This window comes from Anser anser (assembly GCF_964211835.1).
Source record: "Anser anser genome assembly, chromosome: 2".
Taxonomy (NCBI): domain Eukaryota; kingdom Metazoa; phylum Chordata; class Aves; order Anseriformes; family Anatidae; genus Anser; species Anser anser.
The window spans coordinates 87,158,252-87,185,076 of record NC_139721.1 but is presented as its reverse complement, the minus strand read 5'-3'; the positions used below and the strand labels follow the sequence as shown (position 1 = coordinate 87,185,076).

The 26,825-nt window shown below is 33.8% G+C and overlaps 1 protein-coding gene across 27 annotated transcripts in view; it reads right to left on the bottom strand.

Moving 5' to 3' along the window:
• Positions 1 to 26,825, bottom strand: part of CDH18 (cadherin 18) — a 543,479-nt gene that overhangs the window by 61,416 nt on the left and 455,238 nt on the right. For all 27 annotated transcript variants that reach the window (XM_083824886.1, XM_083824887.1, XM_083824897.1 and 24 more), the window contains one exon: positions 7,871 to 8,038. In XM_083824886.1, coding sequence (XP_083681012.1) covers positions 7,871 to 8,038 — 168 coding nt within the window. The remainder of the gene's footprint in view (positions 1 to 7,870; positions 8,039 to 26,825) is intronic.

Below are 26,825 nucleotides of genomic sequence, written 5' to 3'. Positions count from 1 at the left end.
TGGGATAGGTATACTATGAATTCATGGTTCTTTATCATAAGCTATGACCCTGTCTCACCCCTTAAAAGCTGTTGGGGATTTAGAAGTGCTAAGGATCAGGTACCACTCTGTACCAAAACTGTTTCATAAAATCTGCCTGAGTTGAACAGACTGTTCCCACACTCCCAGCATCACAGTCTCCCAGCAGCTGTTGTAAAGCAGGACTTTCAAAGTCTTGGAGGTGCTCTACATTGTCTTAGAGGGGCTGCTCAGTGGCTTATGGATTAAGATTCTGTAGCAATTGATTCGATTCTCACTTTCTATATAAGCATTCACTTGGATGCATTCACTTGGCTCATGAAATGAGTAAATTAATACTCTTTTCCAGTTAATGTACTGTACAGATTAGTAATACCACTTCACAAGGCTTTAATATATGCTAACAAAAACATTGTTTAAATTCATGTAAGTGATCTTCATCTTTCTTTCAATAAACTATGTGGCTTATCTATCATTACAGTACAGAAACAACTTCTTGATTTGTAGAACGATTTACTTCCCATTTCAGTTAGCCTACAGGCAACCTATAATGATGTTTTACTCTCAGGAAAGCAATTTCTCTGTCTGAATCTCTCCAAAAATGAAGTATGACAGTATATAAAGCAACTCAACAAGCATGTTATTCACTGTATTTCTTAATATATTTTGTTGATAAATTTGAATTACTTTTCTAGGTTATAATGTTCTCTGGAACAGTAAGAATTACCTTACAACGGAAACGAGGACTGGCATAATACTGAATTGATAGAGAAATAAGTAAATATCTGACCTACTTGTTAGGTTTGCTGCTCTGTTGGTGGTGGTGGAGTTTTGTTTGTTTGTTTGTTTGTTTTGTTTTGTTTTGTTTTTCCCTGGCATTAGCAGAGCCTGGATTCTACTCCCATAGCTTCACAAAGGGCATGAAAAGAAAGGTAGCTCTGAAGAACATCCCTTAAAATGGCATGGTCCTACTCCAATTTCTCTACCCAGTAAAAAACAACCCCCCAACCCTTCAAACCATTACTGCCTCATTCAGAAACCTTATGGGATAAAAAAAAAATGATGTCAGAATATTTCAAAATTATTTTGTTTGATTTTGGTGTATGACTCACATAATGAATAATCTACCTTGTACATAAAAATCCTCTAGACAATACCCGATTAAGTGAAATAAAAAAATACAGCTAGATTCCATATCCTACCCTTAGAAGTGAAGTTGATGCACATAGTTGGCATTAAAGCTCACTACACAGAACACATACTTTCCACAAATATTTAGCCAGACTTTGATGTAAACATATTTTACACCTCCCAGCTTCTCTTTATATTTGAATTCCATTAAAAAAAAAAAAAAAAAGTGTGATTAAATTTAATTTTCATGTATTCTTGTTGAGGGAGAGTTTTTAAATCCCATTCTTATGTACTCATGAAAAGTATTATGCTTACTTCCTTTAAAATTTACAGTAAAAATTTGATTATGTGAATCACACTTATCCTGCTCAAGAAAGAATATCATGACACTCATTCTGTGATCAAATGCCATTTTACAACTTAACATCAGATTTCCGTGACAAATAAAACAATTTGTTAGCTTTAACTTCAAATGTTGTGAAAATATGTGAACATATTAATCTTCTCACAAATAGACAAAAGAAGGCAATGATGAAAATCACTTTACACAATATTTGTCCAGTCTATGAAAGCAACAAATCTGATGCATATACTTTATTTCTTAACTCTTAACTCTCTTAGGTACTTAACGAACATTAAGTAACGTTAAATTAATTAATTAATTAAGTGATTGATTAAATTAATTAAATAATGTATTCATCTCAAATATCCATCTCTTTAAGGACATCATAGATTGATATTTAGTTCTAGTAGGTTAGAAAGATAAAACATAAGAGAAATTTTAGAAAATCGCTCATCACTGAGGTTTGTCCCTTTAAACTGTTTGGGTCCCAGGACATTTTTGGTGCTAGCTGCCTTTTAAACAGCCTGTTGCCCCTGCATCAGCAGTCTTGTTAGGCTGGTGACTTGAACACTTCTGGGAAATCAAAAAGTACCATACTTCTCTTATGCTTAACACTAAAAGCTGGCCCAATACATTGAAGTCACACACCTGCAACAGGTAATACAAGCCTACAAGCCTGTTGAAAAATACAAGCATTTTTCCCCTTTACATGGTCTACCAGCTGCCAGTCAGAAATTAATGTTCTGGAAATGGAAGCTTCCTAGTTCTTACCTATCTGCTGCACATTCAGTTGCTGATATCACAGAGCTATTTCTAAACAAAGAACAATTAAGGTCATGGGGCTTGGAGATGAACGTGATGACTCTGCAACAGCAAACATAAGGATACTAACTCCAGCCATACTCACGCTGTCCCTCACTGCTCATTCACTTTGGAACCTGAGCACACAAAAATTGTTTACTGAAATAGTTCTCCAGCTTTTAGAATATGGGAGAAGTAGTATATTCATTAGCACCACAATTACACCATGTGACTATTATGCAAATATATCCAATTTTAATACAAATGTACACTTCCCATGAACTGCATTGCCAGACTTTTGCAGCAACCTGGAACACAATCCTAAGAACGTTTTAACAAAAGAAAATCCTGCTACCTTTTTTCTTTATGCAAAAAAATAAAAAAATAAAAAATAAAAACCTGATTTATGTAGATGTCATCATAATTTCAAAAGTCTATACTGAAATACTGTTTACATCTCATCAGCACTAAAAGCTAGAATTTCTAGGTTACAAGTAATTATTTCTAGTTTCGTTTTTTTTTTTTTAAATATCAAAGTTCACCTGTTAGTTAAGATGTCTTAATAATATACTAAAATGTTATAGATTAATCTTTATGTCTAATGTTATCTGAGATTAGCATGTTGGACAAGAATTCAGCTTTGCAGGAAAACTGTCAATGTTAACAGAGACGTTAACGATGTCCCAATATTAACACAGCAAAAAGGAATTCTCTGTGAATAATCCTTATATTTTCTCATGACAGTCTATTTAAATCTCATTATGATGACTCAATTTACACAACAGAACTAAAAAGAAGCTACATTTGATTTTTAAATACTGTTTCAGACATAAAATAAAATAATATAGGTATTATGCTGCATTTCCCTATCACCTACAAATACCTCCTTTTCCCTGTAATGTAATGATATGCTACTCATTTTATCTTTTAATGAGACATTAATAATGGCCTTTTAGTCAATTCATTATGTACAACAGGCTCATTCTACCTGAGTCAACAATTTACAAAAAGAACTATTTCTGAATCTGACTCTGTTTAATTGCTAGTAAAGAAGAATAGTCCTCCCTAAACCTTGCAGCTGGAAAAGAAATTAAAAATAAAATAATATGATCATTAGCTGAATTTCTTTAGAGAACTTGGAACATATATATGAAACAAAATAAATGTTGGTAATGTCAAGACTTCAAACCTTCTTGCACAAAACACGTAAACTATAACTTTAGAAAAACATATCCTAGATTGTGAACCACCTGGAAACAAACACTCAATATGGTACTCAAAAACCTCATCTGTGGAACATAGGAATGAGAAAAAATGGGAATAAAATAAAATTTCTAGATTAGTAACATCAGTCTTGACAAAAGATAATACAGTATTTTGCACATGCAGGTGGAATACACCTTTTCAAGAACAGAACTATAAGGGTTTTGTGGAAGGACCCAAGGGAATGGCATGGACATGTGTCAAGGGAGGTTCAGGATGGATGTTACGAAAAGGCTCTTCACCAAAGGGTGGTCAGGCACTGGAACAAGCTCCCCAGTGCAGTGATCACAGAATTGAGCCTGACGGAGTTCAAAAAGCATTTGTACAATGCTCTCAGACATAGGGTTTGATTTTCGGGTGCTCCTGTGTGTAGCCAGGAGTTGGACTCGATGATCCTTGTGGGTCCCTTCCAACTCAGGATATTCTATGATTCTGTGATCACTTTAATTTAATAGTCTTCACTAACTTGTAAGCCCTTTCCAATTTCATGCAGATCTGACAAAAGGACTGAGGCCTCAAAGAAATTCTGACCCTATAGGACTGTTAACAATTACTGGTTGGAGACTGCTAAGAGAAAATCAGAGAAAATTCAGTTTCAGTCATCTCATCTGGCAGCATCCAAGTGGTCAACCAGCTGCCAGAGGGCTTTGGACCAGTCACCCCAGGATGGGACTGTGTTACTGTGCTTGACAGTGGGGAATGAGGGAATGCCAATTGTTAAGTATGGGGATCACAGGAACTGGATGTACTACATGGGACTATAATGGAGGGTATAGAAAATAACGTAATGGAGTATAAATCTGAAATGAATTTGAGCAGTAGATACATTTGTATTTAACTAGCCAATGGAGTTATATGAACAAAGCTGGATACTAGATGCTGTGTAGACTTTACTAGCACTTGCTTTTTCATAGTTAACTGGAGTACCTTCATACAACATTCCTACTTAAACATGGTTGTGTACTTCTCATAAAATGACATGGTAAAAAAGTGAGGTCAAACAAATTATTTATATATGTAATTTCATGTTATGCCAATGCACTGCCATGAAACAATCAAGCTTTATAAAAATGTTTTAAGCCATGAATTGTATTTATTTAAATTCTGCTTTATCCTAAAGAACCGAGCTTGATGTACCAAACAACAAAATCAATAAATGGGGTTTCATTTTACTTGTAAAACTCCGCTCTTAACACAGTAACTATGGATCTCCTACACACTGTCCAGACTGCAATCATTAGCGTTGATGTACAAAATGTGTCAGTGGAAGCATCTGTCTAGTGTGATGATCTTGATGCAATCAGAATCTACTCATCTTAAACAAAGCAAAACTTGCAGAATCTACTTATCCCAAATGAGACCACAGAGAATTAATGGAAAAAAAGCATACAGAAAATTCTTATGTAACTCAAGCCTGATAACACTGTGTCATCAGTAGATGGAACATTTTCTATCAGATTACTGAAATAAATTTATGACTATGAAATTAGGGCCTTCAATTATCAGCCAAGTGGATCCATCAGTGGTAAAGCTAACAAGATATGAGAGATGCTGATTATTGAAAAGCGAAGATCTTCCCATGCAAAGCACTGTTTGTCAGCTTACATTACATGGCTAGTTCATTTCTAACTGGACTCTCTAAAGAAGGGAAACCTGCAATGATGAAGAAAAAAATCCACAGTATTGTACAAGATGCACACACAAGATGATCACGACCCTATGCCTACTCCTGAGACATACTATTGTGTTTTGCAAGCAGAATTTTTCAGCTATGCATCTTATTTCAGTGATTATTGTTATCATGTATTCACCTCTATTTCAGAACTTCAACCATCATACTGATACATTTATGCAGAAATGTTTCATATTCTTCTTCATAGTCTTTTTGGTGTCTTGGAACACGTAGGTCTTCTTTTAGTAATTTATTTGAAAGAAAGTCAGAAGTATTTACAGTCAGTACAGAAAAAATACAGTAAATTCATATGAGCAGATAGATTTATAACCTCTATTTTTATGTTCTAATTACTTTTTCGAAGTGTTTCTTTACAGGGGACAAACCTGGCATACCTTAGTCCATATGCATCTCCAATGAACACTTATCTACCACAACCAGAAAGATATGACCTTTTAAATATATGCAGTAAAACATATTTATAAATAAAACAAATAAAACAAGCACCAATCAGATGTGCTTCCCAGATTGTTCTGAAGTAAAGTATTCATACAGTTAAGAGTCAGGTTCATAACTCACAAGTATGGCAACGGAGAAAAGGAAACTAACCAAAAGAGAGTCTGCAGTTTAGCTGAGGCTCAGCCTGTCCCAAGGCTTATACACTTGATATATGCAGTTTTGGTTAGTACTTCCCTTGAAGTCAGAATTCTGACTGTGACAAACCTCAGTAAGTCTCATTTAGCATCCCATCTAATAAGGAAATTGAAGAGAAATTTAAGTGAAAAGCATGACATACAAAGAAAGGAGAAGAAAAATAAGCAGTGAAATTATTTTTATTAGTGCAATGTATTATTGCAATAAGTCACAATGGTAGGATGGGCTGATTTTAGATCCTCTGTGTTTTGATTCAGTATCACTAACATAATAACTACTGTAATTTTGCAAAGGGTTTCAATTACACTTCTTGAAGAGAAGTAAAAAAGTAATGTTACAGTCATAGTTGTGGTATAGTGGTCGTATCTAAGGAAAGATAAATCAAATGTTTCCAGGATTAATCTGTTAAAAATGATAACGTTAAAATACTTTTTTTTTTTAAGCTTGCTTTGTCAAAAAACGAGTTCTCATTAGAAGAGAAATGATATATTGTAATTTTCAAAGTTATTTTATGCAATTTTTAGAATCTCTTTAAATGTGAAGAAAATAATCTGAACATTTTATATTTCTTCAATTTCTGAGAAAATATTAATACAAATAAGAAATATATGTACTAAAGTACATTTCTAACTGTGAGTTAGTCGGCCTGCCGAAACCTTCCACACATAATAAAAGGACCGCCTCTTGAAACCTGGTACATAGGGATCCATTTGTCCCTGAGTATGCAGGAAACCTAGGACATTATTTGTACTTTAACTGCTTTAGATGTTGTATTTGTTCAAAGATATCCTTTACCTTTTGTCTTTTCAATAGTTATGAAGTATTAAATAGAGTGAGGAATGTAATGATAATTCTGTGGAACATAAAACCAAATACACACATTTTAAGGTTCTGTTTAAAAGGCTTTTCTGTGTGTGTTTGTGAGGCACAGAAAAAATATTCATTTCTACAGTACTCATAATGAACCTTCTTACTGCTTGACCAGATTTTATATAATGCACACTGCCAGGAATTTTGTTTTTTCCCTGGAGCTTCGTGATCTCTAGTATTGTTTATAAATCTTCTCATTCAAACAGCTTAATGTATTTCCCAGTGGACATACATATACCTACTAGTCCATTATGTTCTACAAGGGCTCCTGCAATGTCTGAGTCCAGATTACAATATTCTTACTGGCCTTGAGCCAATCTGCAGAGAGCAGTTTAGCTATGCAATTTCATTCCAGAAGACTTAAAACGTTGACTGATTTCAGAATTCCTATAGGGCTCCAGCTGTTGTGTCAGATCAATGTGCACACAATAAGCTAGATAAAAATGAACTTCCTATTAGTGGTCCCATTACGATATTCTAACAAGAGTACTCTAGCATGTACTTTTTCATATATGCATGTGAGAACATTCAGTTTGACATCAACATTGATGATTCATTTAACTAGGGTAAAGGCAGACTTCACTCCAGCTCAAAAACAGTGAACAGTTTAGGTTTTGATCATCTGTAATGTAAAAAATGATCTTAAAAGTTTGTAAGGGTATAGAAGAAGAAATAGAAGGAAAAAGTGATAGATGTGTATGGAAGCAACCAAATGCATGACAGATTTAAACTCTGAATGTGTTACCTTCTGTTATTTTGTACCATAGAACAAAATAATTCACTTGTGGGATCAAAATTGTGCAGTTACTGCAATATACACATTCTAAAGGGACTGTAGAATAACCCACACATGACAACGGTATTTCTTTGTCACCCATCTCACTCTTATTCAGTGTTTAATTGAATGAAATGTTCGATGATTTTAGTACTTCGCCTATGCCATACCAGTGCTTCATCTGAAAACATAATAAAACTGAAAAATACTGGTGAATTCAAACATTTCCTGAGCTTCATTCTCTCCATGATTTTGAATATTAATTGGATTTCACTAATAGCTTCTTACTTCACTGAAAATCAACACGATTCTCAAAACAATTATATGCTGAAATTGTACATACTCTGAGGAAACCTGGGTGGATTGTCGTTGACATCAGTGAGTGTGATATTTACAGTTGTTGACCCTGACAGCCCTCCGACCTGCCCAGCCATATCTTTGGCTTGAATGACAACGGAATAATGCTCTCTGGCTTCCCTGTCCATGTTGTGCAAGGCAGTCCTGATGACTCCTGTGATGGAAAGAAAATAAACAAAAGAAAGATTAGAATTAGCTTGTTCTAGCAAGGGAAAATGCTGGACATAACCATTTGTTTCAGGAAAAGTGGGGAAATGGGAGATTTTCTGGAAACGTACAGCTTTTCTATAATCCAAATAAGCTGGGTTTATTTGATATTCAAGGTTAAAAGCCAATCGGTTGCCTTCCGTGTGCTAACAAATAATAAATAATGGATTACATAACGCTATATGGAGATGCTTGAGAGTGATCCATTTTACTATTGTAGACAGAGAAAACTAAAACTGAGTAACCCTAAAATTCTATTTTCTTAACATTTACTCAATGATATATGCACAAGCAAAGATGACAATAAGCGAGCAACAGTCAACCCTGTGGGCTCAGTTTCAATTATGGTGCATTTTTCATTCATGATGATGCCTGTAAATGGGCTCCTACTAATTTCTTTGATCGCAGTCTGACAGAAAGCTCACAGAGTTCAGTAAAGGGAAATGTCAAGTCCTGCACTGGGGAAAGAATAAGCCTAAGCATCAGTACATGCTGTGGACAGACCAGCCGTAAGGCAGATTTCAAGAAAAGGATCTGGGGGGGTCCTCATGGACAAGCTGGTTAGTAATGTGCCCTTGCAACAAACAAAACCAACAGCATCCCAGTCTGCATTATTAAAAATGTTGCCAGAGAGGTGATCCTTCTCTGCTCAGCACTGGTGAGACCATATCTGGAGTGCTAGGTCCAGTTCTGGGCTCCCCATTACGTGAAAGACATTTATATGATGGAGTGAGTTATATCAAAAAACATAAACAAATATATTAAATAATTTTATTAACATTAAATTTTCAAAAATCTACATTTGTATTGTAACTTGGTTTTGGACTCTTAAATGGAGTGGGTGCTATAACAAGTAAGAAAATATACCATAGTATTATCAAATATTGTTTTGGGGTACATTTTAAACATATAATAGCTATTAAAGCAATTTAACTTGCTCTTCTAGGCAATCAGCAGAACAGCATTATTTCTATGGTCTGTGATTCCCACAGTCTCAGATGATCTCAGAAGTGATTTCCAGAATATTACTTTATTGTATATAAATTTATTTTATTATATGTATTCCATAAAGCCGATTACATGGAATCACAGAATGGCCGAGGTTGGAAGGGACCTCGGAAGATCATCTAGTCCAACCCCCCTGCTGAGCAGGATCACCCAGAGCAGATTGTGCACGATGGCATCCAGGAGGGTTTTTAATAGCTCCAGAGAAGGAAACTCCACAGCCTCTCTGGGCAACCTGTTCCAGTGCTCTGTCACCCTAACAGTTAATCATTGTTACATGTGAAATGGAAATTTTCATGTAGCTTATACCATCGTTTCCCTTCTATTCTGAAAATAAATCACATATAAACAAGTAGAACTATCCACAAAGAATAATATTTTAAAGTATCGATGAAGATTCAGAATGATTTTAACATACTTTTGCACCACGAGTACCTATTTATCAGAAGCTTGGATTCTGGACAAGCTAGCTAAAAGTAGTATACCAATATGTTTTACTTCATCAATATATTTTTCTTTTATACAGTTAGAAACTGTTTCTTTTTCACAAACATAATTGTAATATACTGAAATTCACCGTAACTTATACATACTATAATAGAAAGGCAAGAAGACATTTGGATAAATTGAATTGTTATAACTGAAGCATGAATTTTCGTCAATATGCTTCAAAAAATCTGATCCTACTGTACTGAAATTTCATTTTGCTGGAAAAAAAAAATAAAAAATAAAAAATAGAAACATAGAAAGTTTTAAAAGTCAAAATGCTCTGCATTTTTTTCCTGACATTTTCCAAACAAATTGCTTCAACTTTTCACACTGAAATAATCTTTCTTGTTGGCACTTCTTCCTTATCTGATATAATAGAAATCAGAGTTGAAATAGAAACCAAATGTATTGGAACTTTTAATATTTATGTATATGCATGGAGGAAGTACGGGATTTTGAAAAACAACACTTCAATTTCAATTTGAAACAGACCATAGTTCACATACTGGAACATCTGTCTTCCACAGAATGCTCGTAATTACACTAGTCACTTAAAGTTTTAAACTACTTTAAATGAACAGAAATTCCTATGAATTGCGTTTACTTTCTTCTTCATTTTTACTCCAAGGGGTATGGCACTGAATCAGTTCTTGCAGACAGTTAATAATGACTTGTGGAGTGAAGGGATGACTTATTTTTTAGCATCATATTCTTATTTTCTGAAAATATAGCATATTCAAATGGTATAGTATATTAAAGTTTTTTATTCCAAAAACATAGATCTAAAATTTAGAATAAAAAAATTGTATTCATGTTTGGGGTATGCTGAAGGAAATGAGATAAGGGAAGATTTAGTTCTCTCTCTTTTCTTGGTTCTGTATATGTACATACATGTTAAAATTATATAAATACATGAGGTGTATAACTAGGTGCAGATCCTAACGTTCTATCCTTATTACTAGCAGGTTCACCAATTTTTCTGGCAATATAGCTCTAAAATCATACAGAACTTCAATTTTCTCTAATGCATCCAAAAGATGTATGGAGAACTACCTTCCCTTTTTTTTTTTTTTTTTTTTTCCCCCAATAAGGTAATATGGAAAGTTCCAGCCCTCTCTTTTACAGTAGCAATTGCCCTTGAGCATGTTCAGTGTGCTTGGCAGGGGCTCCTATACATCACACAAGACAGGAAATTCATAATAAAGAGGACTAACTTTCTCTTTCTAAAACTGTGAGGAAAGATTTTGAAAAAGAAAATCCCCCTCCCCCTTCCCCGTTCCTTTCCTTCCCAGATTACAACACATTGGTGATTCATCTATGATTGGCTTGCTCAGGACTTTATCCTCCAATATTTCTAAATTAATAAAACCAGAACTGTTGTAGAAAGTCTTATAATTAGTCCTGTAATTTGTTGGCATCAGCAAATTTCCTCATGATGGTCATGCATTCATCCTAAAAACATCAGACAAAATTGAGCAAAAAGTACATTGTGGTGTCAAGCTCTTAAAAAATATCCACGTCTACTACTCTGGACAGCTTCTCTTCTATCCTTTCACCCAACATCTTTAGATTCAGAAAAACACTGAAAAAATGTTCATTTTGACAAATTTTACTTCTGTAAAAAGTAAAATTTACCCAGTAAAATTTTACCCAGGCTCTGCAAATACATTCCTGATACTTAACTGCAGTTAATTCCTATTTTTTTTTTTTTTCTCTAAGGCATCTGTCAATTTACCCTTTTTTTTTTTTATCTGTTCTGTGGAGAACCATTTTACTTGCATGTAAGAAGAGCTGCACAGAAGGCTTGACTGTAAAAATCAAGATATTTTTAAGTCAAGTGCAGACAATTATTTTGAAAAAGTTTGCCACAGCCAAGTCTCTAACTATGCACTTATCAAAGTATTTAACTATATTCTTACCTGACAGTGTGGTGCACTTAAGGTAATTTATCTTATTGCTTAGATATAAGAACTTATTTTAGATTCAGTAATCAACGCACAGTTTTAGTCAGCTTTCTCTTGCAGCCTACTCCTGCATGATGTGTGAATGGAACCTTCCCAGAATAAACCATGGATCATTTTAACATTCTTAGATCAAATGTTTTCTATCCTGGGTGTGTGTGTGCGTTTGTAAGTTTCACCATCGAATGACAAACTAATCTGTCATAGACCAGTTAATTTTTTGTATGGAAAACTTCCATTCTGCTGTTGGATTACAAGCCTGGTCAGTAGGGATTTTCTAAAGGGTCAGCAGGTCTTACTAGATCTTCCATATTCTAGTTTCTTACGTGCCTGTCTTGTCATAAACAAGACCACTAAACGGTTCAAATATAATTTTAAATATCTATTTAATGACTGATTAAACGTGTGACTTTTACTAATTACTGAGGAAAGAGAACTATTACAGACGGTAATCTCATGAATATTATTTTTACTTTGTGAACAAAAGCCCTATTTTTATACTCATTTTGCTTTAGGATATGTAGTTAGCTTATTTTACTTCAAATTAATATTCTGAATATAACATATATACTAAAGTAGTTTTAAAAATCCAATATTATCCTACCTTGAGAGAATTAGATACATCTCTTTTAAGAGAATGAAGTAGGGCTTTTGTGAGTTTTTGCCTTTTAGGGCCAATACTGAGCAAGTATGAGTCAGCAGATGCATTTTGTTTTTCTTAAGACTTCAGAATCAACTTCAAATCTGGAAATTCCAATAGACTTTACCTTGGATTTATGATTTAGTCCAAACTATATTAAAAAAGAAAAAAAAAAGAAAAAGAGCTGATTTTGTTCATACTCCACATTCTGAATGCTTCTATAACATAGATATATTTAATCTACCCCTTTGGTCAGACCTACTTTATATAGGTAACATTATACATTTTGTTCTTTTCCAGAGCCATCACTAGAGAACTACCTTCATCACCAGAAGTCAAAGCACTATAGAAATGACAGTTAGTAGTCTGTTTTCTTCTATGGTCATGATTACAGTACCGAAAGACACTACACCCTTTCTTTAGGAGAATTAGCACCGAAATAAAATACATGAATACAGTATTGAAATATTACTGCTGTAATAAAATAGAAATTGCAGAAAAACAAGTAAATTTCTAAAAAGAAAATGGTAAGGGTTTTCTTAATAAGTTTGTTAGAATAGTGTTCATTTGATATACAAATAATAATAAAAAAAAGAGGGGGTATTAACCAGATTGATTGTAATATAATGAATACCCCCAGGGAAAAAAAAAAATCTATTCAATTTATTATTAGTGATTAAAGACTTCTCAAAAATTTTGATGAGTAACAGCCTGAATTTACAAAATGAAAAAATCTTCTGCCAAAGCCTCTGAATTAAGGAATTTGAAGAAAGCTTCACTGATTGAATTGAAAATACATAAATTTATGTGTCAATTGCATGAATGCCAAATGTAATTATAGCACCTTCCACTGTTTTCATAATGCAAAGCATAATCAAATGAATTAAATGAAGAATCAGCTGCCATCCTGCATGCCAGCAAGCAGACAGGAAACACTCTCAAGTGTCTGAAAGACTCTCAAAGGAGTATCTACTACAGAAATACTATAGCAACTGGCCACCCTATTTGGGCAGGAAGCCTTCATTCTTCCTCTCGCCAGTAGTTACAGCATATGTATATGGCTTCCAGGTTTGTCAGTTCTGTTTCAGTTAGAATTGTTCACATGATTTTAAAGCAAATTTCTCTCAGCCTCTTGTAAGCTAGTTGAATCAGGACACTGTTATCAGGGATGTTTTTCCACTGAAGTGATGTACTCGTCCCACTGACTTCAAAGTGTGGCTACTTCCAAATCACTATGCTTTAGAAGAGACATTTGCTGGATTTAGTGGTAGTGGATTGCTAGTTTATTCCACTCCAATTGTAGTCATTCCTGTAAACATCAACTTTTCACTCTGGCCCAGAAATCTGCATTAAAATCATCAGCTAATACAGCATTTAAACAAAACCAGTATTTTGGTGCAAATCTCAGTAACTAATCACATAAATAATCATACCACAGCCTGTTGTGCTGATATTTCTATTTCTTCCACACCCAAACTCTTCCAGTAAACTTATGTCTGGTGTGACTCTATATGGCTATAAAGGTATGGGTGTTTTCATTTGTTCTGTTGAGCTGTATAGACACAGGTCTTTATATTCAGAGGACCCTTGTGTAGGCTGAACAGTAAACTTGACTTTATATGCGTAACTCGAGTGGTAGCTGGCAGACTGTATGGCGGTAACAAAGTATGGTGTACAAATACTTTTTTCTGTGCTTGAAAGTAGCAGGGAATAACCGTGATGAGTAGGACAGGTGAATATTATAGTACAGACAGAATGGAAATATATTTTAATAGAAACAGTGAAGATGGAGCAGAATGAGGTGCTTCTGCCACAATAATGATACAGTAAAATACAGATTCATGAAATTAAGTTGACATGCAGCATCAACTCTGTAAATATTTCCTAGACAAAGGAAAACAGGTTATATTCATCTACACAAAACAGGAATGAGCTGGAATATAAGAAAAAAAAGTGCTCTTCATCTTCCAAAAATATTTTCAGATTCTCTTAAAAAAAAAAAAAGCCAGTGGTCACCAGTTGGGAAATCCAAATGTGGGCAGCAAAGTCACTGGAAGCCACAAACCTGGCTGTTTCTTTGTCCAAAAAAGCAATTAATATATTTTCCAAACACATTACTATCAAACTCATTAGACAGGTTAACAAGTAATTACGCACAACTTTTGTAATTATTCAAAACCTCACAATTTAGACTTTTTAAGCAACTATACCAATGGTTCTTGGAAAGAAATATAAGAAGAGCTTAGATTTTCATATAGCTTATCCAACCTGATACACCCGCTGTCAAGATACATTCTTCCAAATAACTAAGCTACTCAGGTTTAATGGTAAATTCTTTATATAATGGATTCACTGTGTTAAAAGCCAGATGAGACCACCAGACCTCCCACAGAGCTCAGACCATTAACAGAACTAGCACTGTGAACCTAGTAGTTTGATTTTGGCTAGAGCACATCCTCCTGAAAACATGTAAATTTGAACTGAAGTGATCAAGAAGTAGAAAATATCACCTATTTTCTCAACAGAATATCCCAATTCTTAATCATAATCTTAATTCTTAATCATAATCGCCCTTTATTTGGTGGTGTGCAATTTCAAATTCAAACTTCTGACTTCTGTTATCCTCTCTCAGACCATTAATTGGTTCCCTGTACTTCTCTTTGTAAAGATACTGCTATATTCTCATGAAGATAACCTTTCCAACAAAATAAATGGTAAAAATGTGTCGCTGTAAAGCCTTTTTTTCTCACTCATAATGTATAGTGTTATTTCCTCTTTTCAGCTTTCCAAAATTAAATACAGACAAATGAAATTAACATTGATATGTCAATTCTGCATGCATACATACACACACACACCCGGTACCAACATCTGATGTAAATTTAACCTCTCTAACCATTTGAAATACATAAATATATTTAAGAATTGTATTAGGCTTTTTTTTTTTTTTTGGCTCAATACTGCTTTGGTAGCTCATTTTGAGCTGCTTTACTCTAATTTTATATAGTTATGGTTCTTCTGAATACATTTCTACCTCCCTCACTACATCACTTCTATTATAAATTCCTGATCCCTAATTGCAGGACATTGCATTTATTGCACTGAGTGGCTCAGCTATCAAATATTCTGCCCGAATATGCTATTTTCATCTGTATTCAGAATTATGCCATTTTTCCGTCATCCAAAAATTTTATCTGCAATAGTCTTATATTTACTTCTAAACCATACATCAGAAAGTTGACTAGAGTTGGTCTCACACTAATCCCTTTAGACCTCTGGTGGTGTCTCTTTCTTTCACGATGATTCTGCATTGCTGACAACTTTTTGCTACCTCCCAGGTAGCCAGTTCATGTACATTTAATATGTGCTTTGTTGCTACTAGTTACTGCTATGTATTTAACTAGAATGCCATGTGGTATGGCAGTTATATTTTTTCAGTGTAACTTGTCATGAAACAAAGGAATTGGGTTTCTTTAACATGATCTATTTTACAGAAACACATACTGAAAAGTCTTATTGCTTTTTCTATTTTTACCAGCTAAATTTTTCTCAACTAATTTACTTTATTTTGCCAAAATTTGCCAGCCTAATGTTACAGACTTCTTTTTGGTTGTCCTTTCAGAAAATTGACACACATTTACATTCTGCAAATGTTCAGGAATTTTTCTAGTAAATCAGAATTTAGTTAAAATTAACATTGGTGAGACCAGAATTGCATTAGCTGGATATTTTTTCCCCAAGCAGATGTGACACAGCATTCTTCACAGCTACTATGAAGATTGTATGGTGTGAAAAGCAAATAAATCTGTTTCTTTCCAAATACAGCATGGATCTAACTTTTTATTCTGAATCATTCTTAATAATTTTGTCATCTTCATCTAGTTATGATCCTATCACTGCCATTTTCCTTTTTTTTTTCCACCCCTCCTACTTGAAAAAAGAAATAAAAAAAAATGTGTCCTAAACCCATTTAATCTGGCATCCTGTCATTCAGGGATTCTTAGCGTCCATTGTCTTCAGCGTTCTTTATGAATGTTATCCACTTCATATTTCTAGTTGCTGTATTTTCTTACCTACTTCATTATTTGGGGAGAAACTAAACTTTGGAACTAGATGGTCTTTAAAGGTCTCTTCCAACCCAAACCATTCTGGTTCTATCATTCTATGATTCTATGTACATCTCTTAGTTTGAGGACTGGACAATCATTATGGTTCTCTGTTGGTCTAATCTTTCTAGATGATTCAGTATTCCAGGGTGATATTTACAGGTAAAATGTGAAAATTCTGCCCGCTTTTTGATGTGCAGATTTGCAAAAGAGTTCACAAAAGGGCTAATTCATCCATTTTCGTTATTCGTTTATCCAGTCTTATGTCCTGAAAATGTCCAAGCTGGTTCTTTCAAAAAAATATTGCACAATTACTATGAATTTTCAGACAGCAAAACCATTAAATGTTCGTTTAAGCCAATCCCCTGAGTGTTTTTAACCTCTCCTAAAATTGCTTCTCCATTATTGAAGATTTATTATCGTCCATACAAAACTTTAAAAGATGAGGAATGCAGGAGTAGAAGAAAGCTTCAATGACAGACATTGACTTGAATAAAAATATTTATGTGTCTAGCAGCAAAAGGTTCTCTGCCTAGGTGTGTATGATTAAATCATTCCATTTAAAACAGAAGCTACTTTGGTGGTTTTGCACTGACTAGTGTCATTTCCTTGGAATTGAATCTGAATTAGTGGCATTTCTATAGCTCTGAAGATACAAATGGTTAGGAGAAAACAGGGCTGAATGGTCAGATTCTCCAACTTAAACAAGAGAGCAGACAAATTTTGATGTGTTTCTGTTAAACAGTAGGCATGTGCCTTGAGTAAAGCAGTGTGAGATAAGCTTACAGAAGTATGATGTTCCTGCTGTGCTGAAAATTAATTTTCCTTTTTTTTTGACAATTCAGATAAAAATGTATTATAAACCAAAAAAAGAAACTGTACCCTAATTAGGCGGGGGGGGGGGGGGGGGGGGGAGAAAAAAAAAAGGAAGATGATGCTTGCGGAAAGCTGAATGCTGGCTGTATGATATAATTCTTGAAGTATTATGCTCAAGATAACTATGAAAAATACATAGATACAGATATATAAAACTAACAGATTACTGTAATGCTGCTTAGCTAGTGAATAATGTTCCATTACAGATTACTTATGAGGTAGGCAAGCAGAGGGACCAAGTAAGTGATGTGCATGTGAAGATAAGGCAAGGGCAAAGAACACTGGAAAGGAGGACATTACTCATTAAGGATGATTTCTTCAAAATACAAAGTTCTTAGGGTTGCAGGGTTGCATTTAATCCTTGGTGAAAAGGAACAACCTTATGATACATGAGATGAACAAAACAATTAAGTAAAAAGGGGATGAATTCAGTAACCCATGAACATGGCAGACGGGAATTAAGTACAGGAATCTTCTCAAAGGAAATCCCATTTGACAAGAAAGAGCTTAGAACTATCTGAAGACTGACTGCTTATATTCACCAGCTTGGAAATACCCCTCTCTTAAAACAGAAATAATATGGACTACCAGTTATCAAACACTGCTTATTGTAATGTCACCTGCCTACCTATATACCTACATTTTAATATATAGTTTGAATGAAAATGACAAAATAATTGAGAGCCCAAGATTAATGTTGGTAATATTTCACTCATAATCCACAGCTTCCTATTACTTTCTTCATAATGGAAAGGAAAATAAAGATGGAGTCACAGACTTGACTTCACATTTCTCATCTACTATTTTTAAATTAGAATCCTATGCAAATTAAATTTAATTTTTGTCTTTAATAGTCACATGAGAATGTATCTAAATAATTTGAGATAATTAACATAGTTGCCCATAATATTATGGTTTCTTTTCAAAGCAGGTCACCTTGATAAGAGGGACAAGGAGACAGCGATTATAGGCATGACAAAAAAGCTTTAAAATAGGGTCAAAGTAATGTCCATCTAATTAAAAACTAGATGTAGCACACAGTCTTGGAAAGATTCCACATTTGAACAAAATTTCATATGCTGGCTAATTTAATTACAATTGACAGACAGTGTCTAGATGACATATAATTCAGCTTGTCTGTTAGTGAGAAAGCTTGCTTAGCCAACAAACCAAGTGTTTACATGGTTGCACCCTTTTGTCTCCATGATACTTATGACATACCCATGAGCAAGCCACTTAACCTGAATGCATCACTGACCCATGTGTAACACGTTAAAGACCCTACAACAGTATAGCATAATTTATAGGTAATTGTTATAAAGCACTTAGAGTTCAACCTTACTCAGCATTTAAGTATGCTTATTCATAAATTTCAAGTGAAAATGAAATAAAATGAGACGTGTCAATACAGAAATGAAAAACACTTTTTCCATGTATAACCTAGGTACTTGAATAACAATGAAAGCATTTACACTTCAAGTGTTATAACTGTGGCCATGCAAGCTAATGACTGTTCCAAATAAAATCATCAAATTCAACCATTGGCAAAATAAAATCAGCACACGTTCTTCACTTTGGACAATGTTTTAGTGGCAGATTTAATACATCTGAATGTAACTACACATGTATATATATATATACATGAGTGACAACGAGTACCCTACAAATAAGATTAATTGATTTGCTTACCAACGGAATGAAAAAAATCTTAGAAACAAAGTATTACTGTATTATTTTCTGGGGAAAAAAAAAAAAACACAAACTATAAATTCACTGAAGGTTTAGTACTTGTAACAAAGTTCCAGTCTGTTGGAAAAATTAAAAAAAAATAGTTGTTTTTTTAAAAAAAAAAGATGTAAGAAATGCAATATGGGTAAACAGAACACTAACTAAAGAACCACGATACATCAAAACAGATACCTTCAAATGCTGAAAATGTGAAAATTAGGCATACCACAGTTTTCATAACCTTCTGAAGTACATTAAAAAAACTGTGATTTCATGCAGATAAAATTTAAAGATATCCTATAATAAAACTTCTGGTATGCATGTTCACAAATGTTATTTTCTTTTTTAGACCTAACACACACAAAATCTTTGTCTATTAGGTGACGTAATAGGTTGTTATTGACTTGTATTGAGATTCAATCAGGATGTATTGACTTGAGAGTTAGATATTGATCCAGTAAGAGAAAAGATAAATCTCCACCTAGAGGTATAATAAATCTTAAAGTTGGCTGAGAACTGAAGTCTGTATTGTTCCATTGCTATAGGCGCATTGCTATCAAGAAATTAACTACTGAATTAGTGAAGTGTTGTAGTTTGTTGAGAAGAGACGACCTCGCGGTACCATAAACTAAAAAGCATCACAATAAGGTCACACAAAACATAAAATACCATTGCTTCCTGAGAGCACATAGTTTTAGAAAGTTGTTTCAATTTTTGATTTGACTGAATATATTATTCTGCAAGGTGATCACCCTCTGTCTGAATATTAGTACTGAACACCTTTTGATGTTGAAACTGAAGCTTGTCTGCATTTGAAATTATTCTGAATTTACACAAAGCACACATTTGAAAATACAAGAGCTTTCCCTTAAAAACTCTTACTGGACACAGACTTTCTTAGGAATAATGTCACATATATCTAGTCATCAGACTTGGGAAAGCCAGGACTTTGTGACAGATCCCAAATATAGAGTGAGGAAATATATACAACCTTATGAACCATGTCACAAGTACCACAACTTTATATACTATGTATTACAAACTCCTAAGCTGGGTGCTGAAAAAAGATAAAATCAAAAGATCATCTTTACTTTTCCTCTTCCTACCTACCATTCTCATTTACAATCATAGGAAAACACATTAATAGCTTTCATTTTGTACCTCCAGATTTCAATTATTTATTTGAGACAATAATGAAATTTATCTACTTAAAACTTGATTCAGCAACTAGCTTCCTTAAATGCACTGATCTACATGACCCCTTTCTGATGAACAAAAATTTGTATAGTTCCATAACAAATGCATAAATATGCCTTTTAAAGCTCAATGTAGATAACTTAAAATGCACAAATCCAATTAAAGATTAAGTACCTTTGTAATTGGTACCTTTTAAGTGCCTCGAACTTTTGTAATGTTCACTTATGCACTGGCAACATAACATACTATAATATTTCAAAGCTGCACTGCATCAACATCAGCTGTTAAAATCTCCTACAACATTTCATCTTGACCGAAGATGAAGGCTCAAAATACAATTTTTTTTTTACAGATAGAAACATTTGGGAGGATGTCAAAAATGAAATAAAAATACTTGCAGAATTCAACCTGCCTTTTAAAAATAAGATTTTCCTAAGAATTACACTTTCAATGAGTCTGCTTGTCTAGATAATTTGTGATCTACACAGGGCAAGAAAACAGATCAACAGCAGTGTTATAGTTTTTTCCACTTTTTCCCTTCTCTAGAATTATATCCGGTGCAAATATTTGCCTGAGGTAGGCCTGGTATGAATCAAAAGAGTGGACTTTAATACTTTCTGTCTTTTTCAAAGGATATAAAATTTCCTAAAATCATATCTATTTTCTCTATTTCTTATCAAAGAACCTACAGCAGGGTGACATAGACACAAGATAATAGGACTGAATTGGTTTACCATTTGGTACAAAGTCAATGGTTGTTTACCAAATTTATGTTCTAAGTAGTGATGGGAAAGCTCTTTGAAACATACTGAAAAGAAGCTGTGAAAAGATTATTAGAAAATAAACTTTCAATAAAAGTCACTTTCAATGGCTGTGTTCCTTAACTGGTTGACCTTATGTTAGACTGTTAATGTACCTTTCAAATATTAATAACAAATAATAAAAATAATAATAATAAAAAAAGAACATGATTCCCTCTTCTGCTAACATTTAGGAGGGATAAAAATGCTTTTAAAAGTTCATATGGAAGTAGGTTGTCTATTGAAAAAGCATTCCTTCATTTTATTTAAGTACACATCCAAAGGCTAAACTATTATTCTTGACCAAATTGTGTTTGAACACTATATCATGAGCTACTTAAAAGTCCTTCATTTCTAATTAACATGACAAAATAAAACAAAGATTCAGAGAACTATACTGGTTTGCACTCTGTATGTTTTTCATCATTTTTCTTTAATGAAACAAAACACAGAAACACACTATTTTCCTGGTGTTTTTTGTATATGTTGCAGAGGAAGTCTTTCCTCTAAGCTTCATCTACAACAGCAACTATTTCTCTCTACGTGTAGCTCAGTTTTCTACCTCTCCAGAATGACCTGAGGTAACATGAAACAGTGTACCTAAAGCAATTTACATGTACCTACATACACAGTAACTCATAATATATATATATGAGTTATTATATATTATATATAATATCTATATATATAATATTATTATATATATAATATATAGATATAGATATTAAAGGGCATTTCATCTCATGTAACTGGCTAAAACCTATAAAAAGCTATGGGATCAGGCCATAGTGAATCCTAATCTGAGCGGACAGGAGCTTTCCTTGTGCAACAAATGCAGCAATCATGGCTTGCCATGGGACTGCAGAATGTTTTTCTTGTCCACTCTTCTTAAGATCTTCTTAAAGTGTATATATAATGAAGGTGAGAAGGAGCTCACACTGTTGATCTTGATCTGGTATAAATCCACATACTTCACATAAAGATAATGAAGCTATGTTGATTTACATCAGTAAATAATCTTATATTTTATTTTTAGGCAAAAAGCTTCTTACCATGATTAGGACTAAGATGTCAATATGGTACTCTCGTTGATGAGTCTTCACTCTGCAGGTGTTAATGGCAAGGGGAGCTCACATCAGGGAAGACTGACTGCCTTTATGAGCATGGTTGCTCCTATAGCTTCTGAAAATCTGGCCAATAATGACATTTTTTATACCATAATATTTCTAAAATCACTCCTGAAGAAGAAAGATAAAACACATTTATCCATGTGTTAAGGTAAGTGTTAGGAATAGGAAATGCAGAACTGCATTTGGGCCATTAGCTTCCTCTTTAGGAATAGTCAAATCAATTCATATTTCTTTACTTTTACTCTCAATCCTACATTTTCTTTCATATCTATTTTAGGCTGTTCTGAGTCTTTTACTATCTTGTCATATTAGAGAAAACTGAGCATGTAAGTGAACTCCAGTATCTGCTATGGACACAAAGTAGTGGTCCAATACACAACAGGTGATAATTATAGAAAAATACTTTAAAAGCATTTTGTACAAAAAATTTGTACAAATAATTTGTATAATTTTATTTTTTTTTACAAGCAATTTCTGTTAATGAAAATCTTGTTAGGACATTTAGAATGCATCTTTTGAGAAAAAAACTGTAAGTAAAACAACAGTGGGCGGGTAACTTGAAGAAAATTTTGACTCCCTAATGTTAAGCTATTATAAATTAACCTGAACTTTGGAAATTAAATAGGTGTAAGATGGGAAATACCTACGAAGTATAATGTATTTCCTGGATGCTGTATAGTTATTAGATAAACTTAGATGTAATTCGCAGGAAAGTGAAAATTAAAATGGAGCATGTATACTTTAAGCATTTCATATTTGAATAAATATCAAAAATAAAAATAAAAATAAAAAAATAAAAAAAAAAATAAAAATTGAGAAGCTCTGCTGGTTATCTTAGAAAACATAAGTTCCAACATATAAATTTCTAGAAAATGGCAATGGTGCATAGTACCTGCTTTAGCACTTGTAGAGGTTGACCATTTACATCCACAATATCTTCTTAATTTTGATTAGGACTTACGGCACACTTGTAAAACTCACTTTTACTGAGGAACAATTTCCTGCACATAGGACAACTGTCAGCTCGACTTGAGAGGATATAGTATCCTAAATACTTTCTAATACTTTCCAAGACTTAGTAAGAAATAGTATTCTGAATGTTAGAGTCTGAACAGTAAACATCAAAAACATATGTTGACATGCATAAAACTTTTGCATGGTGATCCATTACAGTAATACAATATCACTAAGATTTTTTATGGACTATGTTGCAGAGACCATTTACAAGAAGATTGGAGAACATACTTTTATTACCCTTTTTAGAAGATGTCATTTATCAAATGGACAATATATTCTCAGAATCTTAAGATAATTTAATGGGATATACATATATAGTTTGCAAATGACACAGCTATATCACTGTGCTTTGAATGAGTTAATATATTTTTCAGGAACAAGTTTTTAAAAGCTGTCTCCAAGCTTTAGATCTCTTATTTTTTGTCTCACCACTCTGAAAAAAATATAAAATAAAAAAAAATATATTTCAAAACAGTTTCCTTTACATGATAGCGAGGCAATGTAAACGAAAACAGTAATTTTCAACTATAATGCATGAAAGCAGTCATCTGAAAGCATGGCCTCAAAGTAAGTATGCCCGCTTATCCTTGAGAAATCATACCTAATACTGGGCAATGAAATTTCAAAATATTGACTTCACCATTAGTTCCTTGTATCTAAAAGACTGTTTTTCAGAAGAATATGAGGGATAAGTTTAAAGATTCTGTCTTGCTGTTTGAAGCAGGGGAAAGTTATTAGCCTTGACAAACCCTACAGTAGGAAATGGAAGAAATGGGGCTTCCATCATTTATTATGCCACATCCTGGATGATGTTACCAATCAGCACCAACTCTTATTAATTTTATCATTCATGACTGCATAAATAATATTGGCAAAGCTGTTATCAGTACCCTCAGTACCATAGTCCAAACAGACTCAGTGCATGACTGCTGCAGTTCATACACAGAATACGATTACATTTGGATTTCAGGAAAGGTGCTATGCTCTAGACTTGACAGAAACATGTCTTCCCTTGCAAAATCTGTGGTTCTAGCTTTGTGCATTTTATAAGTTTTCACAGTTTATTTGAGCTTTACATACCTAACACAAAAGGAACCTCATTTACAGTCCTCCCAGTTCCACGTAAGTATTCCTGGAAACATCCTTAAAAACCATTCCTAGCAAAGAATAGAAGACATGTCCGTGTATGATAGCCCCACAGAAATACTACTATACTATGAATTTTGATAAATCTGTAAAAATGGATTTTTCCTATTGTTATTATAAAGGCATATAAAAAGAGTAACTCGTCAGCACCTGGGCTTTATTAATTAAATCCATATTCTGAAATGGCAAAAAGAGCATCTTGGTAATTATAGATCTGTTTACTGAAGGTAATATTTAAATAGACAAAAGGAGCAGAAAACAGTAAGAAAATATGTGGAGAAATGAACCTGGTTTCAAACTCCAAAAAGAGTTTAGTTTTTTATCTCTTGACATAATATATTTTAAAGGATGAATTATAGAGCTTTATTCTAGTCCTTCTATGAACAGTGATTCACAACCTGGAGTCTTGGTTCTCCTTGTTGTACTACAGAAGACTTAAATCTGAAGTAGAAGAACATTTTGTAATTATCCTTTGGCTATCGGTATCAAAAAAAAAAAAAAAAAAAAAAAAGTAACCACTTGCCCAAACTTTCCATTTTGCTTTCAGAAATGTTTCAGAGCCCTACTGAATCTCCTTACAGCTGTGTTCTGACTGTCTAGATAGTTGCCAGTGTGGAACACAATAATGTGAAGATTATCCACCTCTAAAGACTTCTCTCCAGGACCCCTGCTGTCTCTCACATTAAACAAAATTTCTTATGCAAAAGCATGCCAGTCTTATAATTTATCAGAGTGTGTCCACTTGGAAGACAAGCAGGATCCACAGCAGCTGAACCCCTCAGCATGAAATCTAATGAATAATTTAAATCACGTAACAAGGATTCTAACCCACATTTTATGTAACTTTATTTTCAATGTCTTCAGAACTAATTTCTTGAAATGGTGAGGAAAAACATTGACAACTGTGGCAGTCATGTCTGACAAGGTTTGCTATAGCAGTACATGCATTAAATTCTAAAAACGCAAACACTGCATATTTGAAAACTGAAGGCAAGCTGAGTCCTGCTTGACAAGTCTTCCACTGGAAATGGACTTTACAAGACCTCACAGAATTGTATATTTAGTGTGTGTCAGTGACTTCCCTATTTTTTTTTTAAGATTTTTTTTTTTTTTAAACTGGCAGCCCTGCAATTATAATCTTAAGTCTGCAAGCTGTGCAACAGTTTTTTTTTTTTTTTTTTTTTTTTTGACTTGTGCCTCTTTATTAAGGCTACACTTTCTGTGGAGGAAATCTGGTCATTTTTAATGGTGCAAAACCATTAATGGTGCAAAACCATTTTTAATGGTGCATTAGTATATTGTATGCATGTTGTAATGGGCAGTACCAACCAAATGATGCTGTCTGGTGTGCTGAAAGTGCTTATGCAAATGCTGAAGAATTTCCACCAACTTTCAATGTCCTTCAGCTTTATTTTGAATATAAAGGTTAATATTTTGTTGTTGTTTTGTTGTAATTTTACACTGTGCCAGCTACAACTACATTTCACGCTTTTCACAGTGGTGTTAACTGAAAGAGTTAGCTGTACCACACACTCCATTCTAACATACAGCTGTTGTGCAACAGTGAAATCATTTTCCAGACCATTAGGTGTATTCCCCACCTAAAAGACTGAGATGTTGATAATAGAACAGAGATAATCCAAACAAGTACATGCAGGTGCAAACCTGTCAAATGGCAAAACACGGCAAGGATAATGGGTTTTCAGCCACCACTTATAATCCTCTCCTCAAATGCAATGTTTGCGTTTGGTATATATTTCTCCTGTGCAGTTGGCATATTATTACCCCACAATAACAGAGTATTTGCAGAACCAAAAGAATGAAACCAAATCCTGGGTAAGTAAACTGACATTCACAAAGAATTCTGGAGAGAATGGAAGGAGGAGTCACAACATTTTTCAAAGCTATATGATATGGTTTCTCTGGTGTAGACAATATGGCTATGTTTACATGAATAAGGAACTCTCAGCTAGAAATGACAATCACTTGTTTTATGCGCAGTTGTGGCTTTAAGCCATTATCTCTATTCATCTATGCAGTGACTCAAAACATATAAAGGATATAAAATGTCTTGACATGTACACTTAAAGAGGAAGCAGCAGAGCTCAACTTGGTAATGTCCAAAATGACAATTAGCAAGAAATCCCCCAAACCTTAACTCCTCTTAACTTTCAGTGGGAGGCCCTATTCAGCTATCTAAAATCTATGTTTTCCTCAAATTTCTCTACAGTTTCATAATTCATATGCAAAACCATTGCAATTGTTATTTTGCAATAGATACTACAGCAAGTAGTCAGTATACTGACAGCAGTAGGCGAAAATTTTAGCTTGAGACTTCCAAAACAACCCCTTCAGTCTGTAAATGTTAAAAATTAAAATGTTTTGAATTATTGTAACCACAACACTCTTGTTTGATAGTACATTTTTTTTCTCTACAACAGTTTGTGCTGTGAACTGGAAAGCTGATACTGCCCATCTTAGAAGTGAAAGCACTTCAGTTGCAAATATTTATTACAGTTTTACATTGACTGGATTGAGAACTTGTAAAATATTGCACAAATCTTTGGAAACTTTGGAAAATAAGTGGTGAAGTTGCTCATTTTGATCAGAAAACAAATCCTGCTACTATGTAGCTTTAA